The sequence below is a fragment of the Python bivittatus genome, unplaced genomic scaffold (assembly GCF_059951505.1).
Source record: "Python bivittatus isolate LINGU-HERP-01145 unplaced genomic scaffold, Pbiv_v1 ctg000400_np1212, whole genome shotgun sequence".
Classification (NCBI taxonomy): Eukaryota; Metazoa; Chordata; class Lepidosauria; order Squamata; family Pythonidae; genus Python; species Python bivittatus.
Window position 1 is genome coordinate 9866600 of NW_028277073.1, and position 16838 is coordinate 9883437.

A 16838-nucleotide genomic window follows, 5' to 3' on the forward strand; every position below is an offset into this window, starting at 1 on the left:
TCTCACAGCTGTGACCCTGATGTACAAAGATTAAAACCATCGGAACAATATAAACCCATGACATCCTGATTAAACAGTAACCCCCCCAAAAAAAGCCACATCACCAACAGAGCTCACCTAACCCCTTGGCCCAGAAGCCTGGGAAAACAGCCAATCTTCAGAACCTTATGAAAAGCTAAAAGGGTTGGGGCCACAGGTCTTTGGGGGGATGCTGTTCCTCAGGGCAGGTGCAACTACAGAGAAGGCATCACTCCAGGGCCCAACATGATGGTACTGTTTGATGGAGGGACCCACAGCATGCCCTTCCTGCTAGATTTGGTGGGGTGGGCAGAAACAATGGGGGACAAATAGCCTGGTCCGATGCTTTGTAGGGCTTTAAAGGAGGCAACTTCAGCAAGCATGGCCAGATACAAAATACCCACTTGCCAGAAACAAACAGCTAAGGTTTGCTTTCTGGCCCTTCCTAGTCTCCAAGGATGCCAGAAAATGTGTCTTTTTTCTTGACAGAAGAACAGTGGGCTGAAGGTAGTCTTCTTGCTTATTTTTAAAGCTACCTGATTTGAACTGCAGAATCAAGATGACCACTAGGTGACAGAAAGGAACTTCTTTGCTTCCATCTAGTAGTCATCTGGATTTTTGCAGCCCAGATACTGATAGCAGTAATTTATTTCTGAATAAGATTTATGGGACTTAAGTTGGTTTCAGAAACATTTCTGAAAATAAAGATGTTACCTAAGGTTGATGCTTTGCTTTCACCCTGCCAGCTTCCCATTTTCAACAAAATAACCAAAAAATATGAGCCAAAGTTTCTTGTAATTCCATGCTCTCTATCTCTGCTGCCTATCCCTGCAGTACATTGATCCAATTATTGTTTAATGGCTCTGCAACATGGACTGGACAGTCCAAAGTACAGGACTTTTTGATACATAGCTACCCTTAGCAGCAACATTCAGGGATTTTTTTTTTCTTTTTAGCAGCTTTTTCATTGTTCATAACACTTTCAGTGTAATATGAAACTAAATTATTATATTCTTATTATAAACAGGTTCAATGCATTTGGACAATCTATATCAGGATAAACTATCATCTTGAGAAATTGACTTTTTCCCCCAAATTGGCTTTCTTCCAAACTTTGGTACTCTCATCAAGAATCCATAAAGTTGTTTTTTTTTTTTAAAGGCTACAAAATTGCTTAATATAATAGTTTTCTAGCCATCTGCTCAACAGATTCAAACTCTTTTTAAAGGCCTTAAAATGTTGCTTGATTGTTTGGATGAATGAAAGACCAGCTCAAAGACTAAGCAAGATTTTTAGGAGAATCATAACTAGATTATATTATTCAAGGGCCAAGTCCCTACTTGTACCTAACCATGGCAGAACCCTACCCTGACAACATGGTTTTTCGGTAATTACCTATGACGCTGCATTCTTCTTGTCCCCAGCCCATGAGAGAGACATTGCTGTACCCGTGCTATGTAATATCACCCCCTTTTCCAACACTACTGAACAGCAGTCCCAAACACAGTACAATCAAATAGTTTAAGACAAAAATGGAGTGCAACATGCTGATTTCAATGGAACGTATCGCCTAACAATTCCAGACGAGTATAACTCATCAATCTTCTTTCATGCAGAGATACATCTATCCATAAATGAAACTGAGCTATATGTGTATTTATTATTAATGTCTTCTCATTTTCCTAATTCCAAAATTAAGCAAAATATTTTTTTTTAATTCATTTGGGAAAGGTTTCTGCAAATTAAATCTTCATTCAGAATGTTGTTTTCTTTCCATGACTGCAGCAACAGAAACAGACTCACTAGATAAGGGACGAAGAACAATGTCAACTCTGTTGCCCAGACAACATGAGTGACCTGTTAACTACTTAAAGCTTTCTAGTAGCATTGTTTTTCTTTTGAATGATGGATCTTACATTTCTGGTCTTTAATAACTTTTAATTCAAAAAGATTTAGGTTAATATACTTGATTCTTGTATAATTATGTACATCAACATTCTGGCAGTTTTGCACTGCATTAGGGAGAGCAGAATTACTTGAATCTGTTTCAAGGGCTTAAATTTAAATTAAAAAAATATACTTATCATTAAACCTCCTTTCTTTTCTAACTCATTTAACCTATATTTTGTAGATGCCCAAAGGAAACAGTAATGCCTTATCTGAGAGATACAGAAGCATAGCTTTTAAAATATATTATTTTAAATGATTAAATATTACTTTTAAAAAAGAATTAGGCCTTATTACCTTTTTAAAGAAACACAAGACTTTTTTCTTCAATAAGTCTTTTCTTAAAAAAGAGATACCTAACTGATCTGTAAGAACTGCTCTTTCTATGATTACTATATTTATTCTCAGATTATCCTTGCTTTTCCACTAACAACCTTACAGAGGAATAGTTACTGTGAGAAAAAGCAAACAGTAATGAGGCTGAGATCTTCAATCATTGCCCCCTATTTTCAAGCTCTTATGCCACACATGTGTTTAAAACAGCAAATTAAAAATGATGAGTACAAATGACTACTCATTACACTGCATTCACAAGCCCCCCCTCCAACAAGACAAAAATATACACACAAAATTCCCCAAGAATGGCAGTAAATTTAGTGTGCTTCCAAAAGACAAACAAATAAACTAGTGCCATACCTTTTTAAAAATTCCATATACTCTGTATGCTTGATGAGGCCAGTCCTCATCATTATTGTTTGAAAACATTGCCGATCAATAGCCCAAAGTTTCACATTTACGAGAGCTGGAAAAAAATAACAAGACAAGGGGAATTTTAATTAGCAAATTTTTATTTAAGAAAGACTTTGTGAATTGCAGAACAAATGAGAAAACATGAAAACTATTATTTGCTTGTTATCTGTTTTCAAATCAAGGAAAGAGGAACAAAATCTACTGGGCAATTAATATTATGGTCTGTATATATTCATTTATCATTATAATTTGATTTAAATAATTCATCCTAAATTTGGATGCAATTTTCTGAAGAAGTCATGTCTTAAAAAAGAAAGAAAGACAGGAATATAATTTTCTTAATGAATATCCACAATCAATCACTTCACATTAACCTCTTAGGGACCCTCTTACATCTGCAGGTGTTCAAAAATCTATGGAGGGAATGTGCAGTCTAGCCACACTTTCTCCACCTCAGATCTTCCTAACTTACTGTCAAGGTTGTCAGCTGTTGTTGGTTGGGATTTTAGAAAACAGACTTAGACTTCATTGTTCTGATCATAACAAGCTAAGATGATGTCCATGTACTTCAGTATTTAGAAATCAAAAACAAATCAATCCCAAATGTATTATTTGGATCATCTCACTTTGGTTATCAAGTGAGATGAATCAGCCAAAGATGAACTCTTTTCAGTGTCAGGCAGTTAAGCACATGCTCAATTGTCTTACTAAAAGGACTCAGACTGTGTAATCAAATATATTTTCTATCATACAGGGAGTCCCCAGTTTAAGAATGAGTTCTGCTCCCAAGGTCTGTCCTTAAGTCGAATTTGTATGTAAGCTGGACCAGTATGATTGTATAATACTGTATAAGTAATACTATGTAATGAACTCGAATTATTGTGTATTTAACTCAAATCATTCTGTATTTAATTTGAATTTTGCTACAATAGGCTCTGTTCTTAATTATGGGTCATCTATAAATTGGGCATTCTTAATCCAGGGACTCCCTGTATGTGTTATTTCAGGAAGCTTGTTCGCCAAGATGCATTTGTAGTTCCAAACATGTCATTTTAAGAATGGCTTTGACAAACTGGTGTACATGAAAAGAAGTACACTAAGGGGATGACTAGGCTGGAGATCACATATAATCAGAAATGAATGAAAAGCTGGGTACGTTTAAATGGAGACATACCGTATTTTTCCGACTATAAGACGATACTTTTTTTCTAAAATCCTTACCCTAAAAATGGAAGGGCGTCTTATTCAAGAAAGTCAGCCGAGAATCGCGCGGTTGCAAAACTGCCCATACTTTGTTTCTGCAGAGAGGCTTCCTCCTATTGCTAGCCTCCATTCATGAGTGAAATAGCTTGTCTCCCAAACAGACTTCCTCCAATCACGAGCCTGATGTAACTGACGTCAGCTGATGCTGAACAAACCAATTAGAGGAAGGCTGTTTGCAGAGACAAGCTATCGGCAGTTTCACTCGTGCTTGAATGTAATCAGTTATGCAAAAGAGCCTGGAAATAGAGCTGCAGAGAGACGGTTTGGACCTCCTCCCACCGAGTGTATCAGGTCAATGTTAACTAATTACTAAATAAAAATGTGTTCTGCACTATCTTTAAAATATTGATTTCTTAATTTTGGGTTGGAAAAGTGGGGGTCGTCTTGTACATGGGGGCGTCTCATTGATGGAAAAATACAGTAATAGCAATCTTCCAATGAATATTTTTAAGAAGCTGTTTCCCCCACCCCAAATGGAACAAAGTTATTCTCTACTCCTCCAGAAAACAAGGGTAAAACTAATGGGTGGAAACTCCAGGGAAACTGGTTTCAACTGAGTATTATGAAAAAAAATTCTTTGCAGTAAGAACTTTCCAACAATCAACAGAGGGCTTCTGGAGGTGAAGGTGGTCTCTTCTTCATTGGAAGTATTCGAACAGGGGCTAGACAGCCATTAGTTGGTGTTGCTACAATCATATTAAACAGATTCTGCATTGAAGGGACATATAATCTCTCTCTCCCTACATTACTGTAGCCATTTTTCCCATAGCTGTATCTTTACTGCGATATATAATTTAGCGCCAAGAACTATGACTTGATGCTTGAATCCAATAGGTGGAACTCATCCTGGGAATATGTGAATTTTTAAAATTTCTTTCCTTCTGTTAAATTGCAGCCTTAATCTATTGGACTTCAACCTTGGCTCCAAATCTCTCTTTAGCTAAGGATCACTTTCAGTGAAAAGTGATGCAACATTTTTCACACAATGCAAGAGGCAAGTATAAAGTGGAAAATGAACATGCTTACTCATTCACTTAAAGAAAGGCAAAATAGGGACATCCACTCTGACCCTGATGTCTCTACCTCTGCTTCTGAATTTCCAGATTTCCAGGGAAGGTCAGTAGAGACTAGCATAATAATTCGTCCACTTGCTGTTCTGACATGACATCTCATGAATAGATACTATTGCACAACACAGAAATTTATAATACTGTTGTGTTTTTTAAAAATACAATAAATCAATACAGGCTTGCATATCCTTGGATTTGGTTGTAGAATAATGTTTCTTTCATTGAAAAAAGTACTTACAAGATTGCATAAATTACAACTGATGTGAAATAATGTATGTGTTCCAGCGGGATACCTTTATGGAAATGAAAGAAGGAATTTAAGAAGAAGTTTTTTAAACAGGAAAAGCTCAGGCCTATTTTCACCAGTTACCTTGCCTTAGAACAGTGATTCCCAACCTTGGCCATTTTAAGATGTGTGGACTTCAACTCCCAGAATTCCCCAGCCAGCCATGGAAGTTCAAGTATACACAATTTAAAGTAGCCAAAGTTGGGAAACACTGACAAAGTCAAGTTCAAGTCTACACAAATTTAAAGTAGCCAAAGTTGGGAAACACTGACAAAGTCAAGTTCAAGTCTACACAAATTTAAAGTAGACAAAGTTGGGAAACACTGACAAAGTCAAGTTCAAGTCTACACAAATTTAAAGTAGACAAAGTTGGGAAACACTGACAAAGTCAAGTTCAAGTCTACACAAATTTAAAGTAGACAAAGTTGGGAAACACTGACAAAGTCAAGTTCAAATCTACACAAATTTAAAGTAGACAAAGTTGGGAAACACTTAGAAACTGATGACTAAACCAGGAATCAATATCATTTGCTTAAACAGAATAGAAAAGCTGTTTTAAAAAAAATAACAGATATTATATATGAACAGGAGAGTTCAAAGACAACTGTATTTAAAAGAACCTCAATTACAAAGTATACAATATTCATGATAGAAACTGAATATAGACCTGGAGTGCCATTTGGTTAGGCACCAGGGAAACCCAGGTTCTAGGCCACCCTTAGCCACAGAATCTGCTGGGTGACTTTGGGCCTGTCACTCTCTCTCAACCACATCTAACTCACATCGTTGTTGAGTTGGGGCAAAGTGCCATCTTGAATTCTTGAACAAAAGGTGAGATATAACTCAAACAAAGAAATAATTCAATTGCATGGGAAGAAGACTGAAAAACCTAGATATATGCAGGGCAAACTCAAGCATGTTTAGAATTAAGAATTCAGAATTAAACTATGCTTCATACTTTCGAGCTTGGGTTCCAGCTGACTCTTGTTTTTATTTCCTCTAAAGTAGTCTCATGGCACTCTACTTTAAAAGCCCCCTTCCAGCTGCTTCCTTTCTCAAATTAAACTCCTTATATAGGGATGAGGAAAAACAAAACAAATCTTCCAAGCCTAGGACGTTTACTTTAAGAAAAAAAACAACAGGGGTGGTAGCCTGATATATTGGTGGAATATAACATATTGTAAGAGTCAGTGTATTTAATGGGATTTATTCCTTCTTTTATAAATGAAGATAGGATTGCAACTTTAGGCAGCAAACCTATGCATGCATATTGGAAAGAAAGTTCCATTTAATTTAACAGACTTTAATTCTGAATAACCATAGACAGAATGAGGTTATATTATTACTACGCAATTGTATCCATAACTATAGAGAGGATGATTTCATTGAATCTCATGGGGCTCACTTGCAGGTTAATGCATATAGGTAAAATCAGAAATGAACAATCCATTAAAACAGAAACGAAGGAAAGAATGCCCAATTCTTATTTTTCTATTAAAGCAACTACTAGTTAAACAAATTGGAACAATTCCCCCACCAAATTGTGGAGTCTTCTGCACATGTTTTGTTAAAAAGACCATGAGCATATCTGAATTAGCATTTGTGATTCCATTGAATAAGAACTCCAGGGAATTATTTAGTTTCTTTTAGTAAGAGGGCATAAAACAGCATGCAGAAGATCCCAGATTTTATCTTCAGCAGAAAAGATCTCAGAAAAGAAGGACTGCAAAAAGCTCTGTGTGAGATCCAAAGAGCCACTGTCATTTCCATATGCTCCATTTGGTTATTGGTGTTATTGTGATGAAAGCAGAAACTGAATGCTATATAGATATTTCAATGTTTAATATAACAGTGGAAACTAGGATGCTCTTTCCTATTCTTAAGAATATTATTTTTATCCTCATCATCCTCATCCTCATCATCCTCATCATCATCATCTTGCTCCTTGCAAGAAAATTGCCTAATGCATCAGAAATGGGGGGAAGGCAGACAGAGGAAGGAATTTTTAAAGAAAAAAACATGAATAGACACATAGCACCAGAGATTTAAAAAAACAGCCAAATATTCAAATGATTTCATGTGCAATTTGGAAGCTGTCTGCATTAGATGTTTTGATTGCCATTTATCTTTTCAAGCTGGGATTTTCAGTGCCCTGAATGAATGCATCACCAGATACATGGTGCTGCATAGCAAATGCTCTGAGTGGCATGCAAGATGACCAAATGAATACAGAATGAATTGGGGAAGTGTGCTGTCATGAGTTTAAAGCTGGCTTAAGAAATCACTTCTTAGTTGGCTAACAGAATTTGTCGTGTTTTATCTATTTCTTTTTTCCTGATTCTCTAAATGAATCCAAATGTTTCATATCACATATCACATCATCCTAACAGTTTCATAGTTATGAGGTCATCACAACTGGAAGATTATCCCCATACAATTTGGGATAATTTTAGTTTGGGTTTTTCAACAAAACAGAATCAAAAACAAAATGTAAGGTTACAAATTACATTTTTTCCAAAGCATGCGTCTTAATACAATGTGAATAAGAGCATTTGCAGGCCAGAATTAGCAATCTAGAACTTTATATATTACGTTCATTTTTCTATACAAAAATGACAATCCAGCCATAAAAATGGTGATTTGATGAATTAAACTTTAAATAAATCCACAAATTGATAAAGCATATGTGTGCCCTGGCTATTTCTAAATTTTCTGTCCTTGAAGTGATTTTAAAGCATTTAGATTTTAAATCTAAATCTGTCTTAGATTCTGGGTAAGAAAATATGTTGACTGGTGGACAGCATATGCAGAGGGAACAAGAAATGGGTAGAAGACTGCCTTCCATTTATTAATTCTCCCCAGGAAATGTGCCACTGTATTTCCATATCATTGATGGTTCTTCTCCTAAAGAAACAGCTCTTGTATTTAATGGCCATTACTAGAACCATTACCGCAAAGTCCTTGAAACATCTCAATAACTACGTCTACGGGTATCCATAATAAAGACTTCTGAGTTTAAAATGCATATTCTACTTGTACTTGGCCAGACAGAAATATACATAAAAATAGAGAGGTGAGTATTATCAGATTCTTAGTAATGCTTTACTCTGAAACTACAACAGAAAAGCTAATGAATACAGTAACAGGTACATGAAAGGAGTGTTTTTTAATAGGAATAACAAGAAAAGCTCCTATAGGCCTGAGTGCGATGAGAGAAGAGGGTAGTGAATATTAACTCTTTTTTGCTGTTTCCCACCTCCAGATCAATGGATCTCTGAAGACATGTTTAATGTTTTCATGGCAACATTGTCTTTATTACAATTTTATAACTCAAAATAATTAGGAAGATTTTTTTTTTCTGTCTGGCCAGGCAGAAATAGGGAGTGAACTTGCCACAGTATCTTCAGCTGAGCGTACTTTAGAATTCCTAAACAAGAATGGGCATTTATAAATTTATAATTTACAAATGTATAAAAGTGAGTGATTAGGGTATCACTATTAGATATGAGACTTATATCTCTTATATCTAACAGATATGTTAGATATAATGCTTAGAAAGTAAATGTTACTTGCTGCAGTATGATTCATGTGCACTTATCAAGGCCTGTGAAGATACTATCCATCTCCAAAATACTCCAAGGGGAAGCAGGCAGAAGCGATAACCCACAGTCACTCATACCTTCTCGATGAGCAAAAGTGTCTGAAATATTACTTCCTTTTCTGTCCCAATCATAAAAGGCATCTCAGAGGGTCATTGCTCTATGATGCCTGCTGGGCTGACATCTGTTTTATCATGTCATTCACAAGAAACCCCAGGGAATTCTTTCCAACGTGCTTTCTGCCCGAAACAAGCCTTCTGCTTTTCTGCACAACCATATGCCATCACAGCTCATCTACGGTTTACTTATTAAAGACAGATTAAATCAGCTTGTAGTCTATCATGTGTAATGATTACAAGAGCTGTGCAAATCGTTCAGAAGAAGCATTAAAATAGCCATATCCTCAAAAGGGCTCAATGAGGCTGCCTGGGGGCTTTCCCACAGTCACACTCTTTGAGTGTGTGAATACACAGACAACAATTTGGTAGATAACTGATCAACAGCCTTTGAAGCAGCCATGTGAGGCATCTGGAGAAGGTGGATAAACTTCAATAAACTCCCCCTTTCCTGCCCATGGGTTCAGAAATCGTATGAACCCATGGCTGAGGTAAGTAAGTTTATAACAAATCATGGGTATAAATTATGATTAAGATATTTTAAACATAGTTTAACCCAGTGTTTCTCAACCTCAACAACTTTAAGATGTGTGGGCTTAAACTGGCTGGGGAATTCTGGGAGTTGAAGTTCACACATTTTAAAAATGCTGAAGTTGAAAAACACTTATTTAAATGATGGTCTAGATTTGTAGTTCTTTCTAGGTCTAACCATGCCATAATTTAGCATGTGGTGCAAAAAAGATAATTCTCAAGTTTCTCAGGTCACTTCAAGATGATCTTTGGGCATTTTAATTCATGATATGCATGATCCTTCATGTTTCTCTTTCATTATTTCACTTTGTTTTGTTTTGGTATTAATTTTGATGATGTGTCAGAGATTCAGTACAAATCAACTAAAATATTCCTTTAGAATCATGTAAAAATAAAAAGAGGTATTTTAATTTCAAAGTTCAGAGCATTTCTTCTTTCCAATAAAAATCACATTTAAAATACTGCTGTGTAAATTTTTTTCTGAATACTGTGAAAAGGGTGAGATTTTATATTCAATCTATCACAGACAATGATTTAAAGGTAGAATACTGTATAGTAATTTGTAAGTACATTAAAACTGTATGAAGAATGGGGCGGGCAGCATCCATATTTGTATGACAACGTGCCAACATGTGCCCCGCATTAAAAATAAATAAATAAATAAAGCAAGAAAATAATGACATCTGAAGAAAAGAACCAAAATCACATAACAGAAAAATTATGTTTGCCCTTGCAAGTAAAAGGTTTATTTTTGCAAGCTGTCACTCTAGGCTGAAAAATGGCAAAGTGATTGTAGAGTACATATGTAATAGAAGGCTGTTTGTAAAACACAAATAAAAGGCAAATTCATTTTCATACTGTAGACCAGATTCATTTTTTAAGAATTGGTTTGTGCTACTCAAGTCAACTTACAGGTCTGAGACTAAAGCTATTTTTAATTATACCCAGTAACACCTCTAAAGTCATACTCTAGTGAGGCAAGGCATTAAAATGTCACCTTCTTTTAGTATAGCTATAATTCAGTGACCTTACTCAGAATCATAGCTCTCTTCTAACTGGATGCTAGCAATAAGTTAAAGTTAGGTGTTCTCAAAAAGCTAAATAGAGTTGGAACTGGTTAGTATTTGGATGAGAAACGATCAGAAAAACCAGGGTTGTAAATCAGGAAAACATAATTGAAGGTGAAATTCTTCTGTATTGCTGCCAGAAAAGCTACATGGAGGAATCTATGAAGCGACCAGGAGTTGAGCTCAACTGAATTCTTAGATTTTTTTATTCTAAAAACTCTAAAAATATATTCCACACCATGAGCAAATATGTATATCTTTTATTTCCCTGATTCTTTTCATCTTTTACCCATCTAGTTATTTCTTCACCTAAGAAACAGACAGAAACAGAGATAAAGATAGAAACCACTGCTAGTACATCCACAGTGATTCAACAGTTTTAAAGCTATGAGAGGAGACACAACACTTGGGTAAGGTCCTTTAAACTAAAACTTAATCCCAGCAAGTTGGAGGTATTGTGGGTGGGAGGAAGAAACAGGGAAAATAGTTTTATCTTTATTTTGAAGTAATCTTTAACTGTTTGCTCTCTCAAATAAAAGCTCATGTTAGACCAGACCTAAGGGTGAACCCACAATGCCTATTGGGAGATTTATTTATTCAGGGAGGTGGGGTTGGATAGCACTTTACTGAAGGATCAGATTTCAACTTTTTCTCACTACCCAAGTCCAATTTTTAGTATCAAAATTAACTTTTTAGTAGGACATAGAAAATGAAAGTAATTAAAAAGCAATTATACACATTTAAGAAGTCTTCCTTTTCTGGAACAAAATAAAAGGATTTAAAACAGATAAAGTAGTAGAAATTCACAATAACCAACTGTATATAAAAACTGATACTACACGAATGATCCTAATAGAAAAGTAAACTACTGTAGTTTGCTATATTAATCAGTTTGAGAGTGGATATTTTAGTCAACAGGATTGGGTATGACTTTGATGCAAGTGTCTGAGATTAGTGACTTCTTATATAATATTAATAATTCACAGTAGATATAAAATTATTTGGACAAGGTTTTTGAAAATCTCACTGAAGGATTGAAGATTCTTTCCAAAAACGTACTGTTCTATTCAATATATTTTTTTCTGATTTGGTACATTAACTCTTACATAACTATTTTCTAACTACTTCTCCCTTAGTCCATAAACAATAACATACACACACTGTATATAAATTTACAAACTATATAAAGTATTGCACAATTTGATAATAAAGTATTGCACAATTTGGTATTAAAGATATGGCTGCTAAAGCTGATACATGAACCTGATCTATGTAACTGAAAAGGAAAAGGAAGATTTTAAAAATTGCAATTGATTCTTCCAGAAAGTATATGATATCCTTAGTAAGAAGACAGAGGTCAGAGACCTGGAAAAAGTCCCCAGTGCTTTTCAGAAAAAGAAAGTAGCTAAATTTGTAGTGTATAAGAATTCACAAGCAAGTTTCTGACTTTGAAGTTGCCTATATACACCTAATATTTGGGGTCTGCAGAAGAGAGAGAAAATGCTAAAATGTAGCTTATAATTATGACCTACAAGAGCCATAATTCACAGCGACACTTCTTGCCTCCAAAGCTTTCCTAAACTTTCAATTCTCCCCTTTTTGAGCCAATGTACTTCACAGCTGCAGTTAGAACAAAATGGTAGACTGGGGTATTCTGGGAGTTGAAGTCCACTCATCTTAAAGTGGCCAAGTTTGGACAACACTGATTTAAACAATCATAGTTGTGCCATATAGGGAGGAGTGGTTAGAGACCATGGGACAGCAGAAACACCTTAAGTACCTGCTTGAGTAAGGAAGGAAGGTCCTCTTTCAGTGTTTTGGCCCTGCCTATCTGCCATATAATTGGAAGAATTATATCACTGGCAAGCTAATGGTAGCTGGGGCTGCTGGGAATTGCTATTTAGGAAGATCTGAAGAACTTTAGGTTCCTCAATCTGTCAGTTTTCATACAGCAGTAAATGTTAGTTCTCCAGGCACACAATCCCAAATTCATCAATTGGCTAAACCTGACAGAAGATTCTCAGACACAACTTGGCTAGATTGAAATCTTCATTACAGACAAGAATGAAGCCTTATAAACAGATTATTTGCCCACAGCAATAGGGGAAAAAAAGTCAAAGCCTTTATATAGATTTTCCTCCACAGTTAAGTTCTAGGGTTTTTCCTTCATTTTCAAGTTAACTGGTTCATGGTTGCTCTCTTGAAAGCCTTGGGAGTCAACTAATATGGGTACATCAAAGTTCCATCTAGCTTGGAATCAGCTGGTTCTTGCCCCATCAGCTTCATCCTTTACAAAACCTTCATATTGAAGGACAATGTTCTGAGCTACAAAAACCAGAATCTCAATAGATGGCAGGAAGGAGTCACTATTTTTCCCCTATATTTCTGCTGTTACTTTTGTAGCCCATACGTGGTAGCTTTAATGGTATCAGATATTATGAATTACTTGCAGGAAAGGGGAGTGAGGGGAGGAAAGTCTTAGTTCACTGGCAGAAAAGGTTACAGTATGAAGTATTAATTTTAAGGTCACAAGAGCTGTCTGACAGATATATCATAATAGCAAATTGAATGTACAAGTAGTCCCCAGTTTAAGAATGAGTTCTGTTCCCAAGGTCTTTCCTTAAGTTGAATTTGTATGTAAATTGGAGCAGTATTATTGTATAATACTGTAGAAGTAGTGTTGTGTAATAAACTCGAACCATTGTGTATTTAATTCAAATCATTGTATATTTAACTCAAACTTTGCTACAATAGGCTCCGTTCTTAACTATGGGTTGTCTGTAACCCGTGCATTCTTAACCCAGGAACCACCTGTATTTCAGAACTAGGTAGGGCTAGCTATAGGGTGAAGAAAGATCTGACCAGACACATTGAAGGACTGAAAAACTGAACTTATTAGTAACTTTGAAAAGAAAAAGGATTAAGATAAAGATGGGAAAGCAATAAATATATGGCATAGTAACAACTGGTTAGTTTTTCCTCAGGCAAAACATTTCAGTCATTTAGGAGGAAAGAAGAGTTTTCATAAAATAAGCAGAATTTTTTTTAGAGACAATCGATCTAGTCCTGCCTGTAGCAGCAATAGATGGAAAGCAACTATGACAGAGAAGACTCACAGACAGCAAGGCCAGTGGGAATCTACTCTATACAATAAAGTATACTTTGTTAAATGATTTGGTAGCATTGCTTAATGGCAGTAAATTGTACCAAATTCAAAGCTATTTACTTCCAAATCAAAATGCCTAGACAAAGGCAGTTAGACTTGAGGGGTAACTGGATAAGAGCCATTTCCACTGAAGGCCAGAGCCCTTTTCTGTACAAATAAAATCATTAAACAACATTACTCAAAAAGAAAAAGAAGAAAAGATCTCACTAAAGAACAATACCTTTCTTGTTATCCCTTGACGATCCACACGCATCTGCAGACAAGAGCTATTTATTTCTGCATAAATTCTAGGAAAGCTAATGTCACCACAGTTACTGCCATTTCTGTACAGGAGATGTAAATCAAATGCAACTATCAAATTAAATCACGATTTTCTTCATGGCAAAGCTCTGCTCGTCGAAAGCAACTTCCGAAAAAAATTTCAAAACCTGCTAACTTCTATACTGTTACACTGTTGCTAATAATTAGAAAGACCAATTGCATTGGCAAAGTAAATAGTGCTGATATATATATATATATATATATATATATATATATATATATATAATTTTATAAATACTTTAAAATGGTTTTCCTCATTAAAATGTTAGTCCATTTTGTATCCGCTATAAGTATCAGCTTCAGAGGACACAAAATAAACTTTGTAATGGCCAATGATAAAGAAAGCAACTTTTCTTATAGCAGGCAGTTACATCTTCTTGAGTTGGAACACATCTTCTCTTATAAACAGGAAATATGTTCAATTTCTTCTGAATGTTCTGGGACCTATTTCAGCGTTCACGGACTACAGCACACAAATGCAAAGGCACAACATGGTTTCACATATTCTGTCATCTCATATTTTTATTCTAAGCTATATAAAAGGAATGCTTTAGTACAAAGAATGGCATGTCATGGATTGGATCAAGGTTTTAGAAATAATTAAATAAAGACCCACTGAAATCAGTGAAGATAACTTAACGCCAGTTCTACCCGTTTCAACAGATCGTTTATGAATGTTTGATTCAGCTCTTATTGATAGATTAAATAAATAAATAAATAAGCAAGCAAGCAAGCAGGAATGGGATCCACAAAGATGTATCTTGAAAAACGTTTGTAAGTGGAAACAAGTAGAAATTAAATCTAGATAAGGCAGAGGTGTTTTGGATCAATAGGAAACTGGATTTGGGGACTTTCCTTTAGCTTGTTCTGGATTGCATTCCACCACCCCGAAAAGGCAGGGCCAACTGGAGCTTGAGAGTATTCCTTGATCCTCAGCTATCACTAGATTTGCAGGTGATGGCTGTGGCGAGAAGCCTATTTGTACATCATCGTATCTGTGGCCTATCTCCAGGGAAAAACTCCACCACTGAAAGTTCTTGTGGAATCAAAGTCACTGATCTGAAATAGCTCAATGCAAAGAAACTAGTCACCCAACCACAGCAGCAGCAAGACAGTGAATCTAAGCAGGCTTGTTGACAGGTTTGTCTTAATCCACTTCTGAAACCACAAATGCAATCATTTCCCCTTTTTCCATGAGATCCCTAATCATGCACCCAGGGTAAATGAGAACCCATACAACATGTGCAGCAGCCCTACTTTTGCAATACAAGTAAGAATGGGGGGAAAACTCTATGGAATCTATACATTTTGCAGCTGCAGTTAAAGGCAGCTCCCCACTTTTTCTCTTAATTAGTTGTCTAATTCAATTTGCCATTGACGTCTACCAAAGCCAGGGTAACACATCAGTCATGCCGATAGTTCCAGAGCTGAATAAACTGGGAAAATATTCATTCACAAAAGTGTGCAGTGCTGTGGGTTTCAAGGCAACGTAGCACCTTTGAAGCTAAACTACTGTACAGCCCTGTTCATTATGCTATAACTAATGAAAAAGGATTTTAGTCTATGTCTTTTAAATTTTAAAATATGTTCTTTATGATACTACATCAATAGTCAGACTGATATAAAGAGAGTGATTAGTGAAGCAAACCCCCTGGAAAATATATTTTAAGCAAGCAGACCAACATGAAGCCTTGTGGAAATCCATTTAACTAGTTGGATATTTCCACTTACAATTCAACTCTGCTGGATACTTCAATTCATGGATAATAACAACATAAAAAGGGCCATGGCAGGGCTTCCTTACTGTTCAGAAACTTACAATAAGCAATTCTTTTTGATTATTATTCCAATACCTTTTAAAAAAAAAAGTAGGGAAAAGAAAACTGCCTAATCAGATGTACAGACCGTGAAATCAGGAGAGAAAGGAAATCCAATGTGTAAGAGCATCATTTTGCTGCTTCTTGCAGTTATATTATGCAGAATAGAGCTTGGCATTTTTGAATACAAAGTTTATTGCAAAGTCTAATAGGTTCCCCAGAGTTCCATTCACAATTTCACTATTTTCTCATCTAATTCTGGCTTCATGACAATATTCTAAACAATGCACAACCTTAACAGAGTGCCAAAGTAATATGGCTGTAATATGCCTGTTTCTAGACAACAGTATTAGCTATGATAGCTTAAGCAAGAAATACTGGCTTACCCCGGAAAATCATTAATAGTGAAAAGAATGGTTTAAAAGAAATCCAAATCTGTGATGGGACCAAAAGAAATTACAGTCCATTTTAAAATGTACAGCTCTTGAAAATCATCATTTGAAAAGTAACATAGTAAAAACTAGCAGAGTGTTATAATTTAGAATTTGAAACCAGAATTAAAATTTCAGCCATGATAGAAACTGATTCATTTGATTAAACGTTTAGGACTTGTGTTCCTAAGACAGAATAGTTAATGGAGGCATTTTTGGTTTACAGATGCTATACTATAATGAAAATTTAAGTTTTAAGAATGGATATAAAAGTTATAATTCTAATGCTTATTTAATAGTACTTTCAAACTTACTGAAATGAAGGCAACTGATTTTCAGGTATGTGTGTTATGATCAGAGTAATAACATAAGGATAGAATCATCATATTCATTTGATTTACCCAAATAATTACTTGTGAATAGAGGAGGCTCACACAAAGAAGAACATAAGATACT

The 16838-nt window shown here is 35.5% G+C and overlaps 1 protein-coding gene across 3 annotated transcripts in view; it reads right to left on the reverse strand.

Annotated features, from left to right (window-relative positions):
* The window catches only part of PRKG1 (protein kinase cGMP-dependent 1), a 772110-nt gene that overhangs the window by 242752 nt on the left and 512520 nt on the right, over positions 1 to 16838 (reverse strand). For all 3 annotated transcript variants that reach the window (XM_088144405.1, XM_088144404.1, XM_088144406.1), the window contains exon 4: positions 2662 to 2767. In XM_088144405.1, the coding sequence (XP_088000531.1) occupies positions 2662 to 2767 (106 nt within the window). The remainder of the gene's footprint in view (positions 1 to 2661; positions 2768 to 16838) is intronic.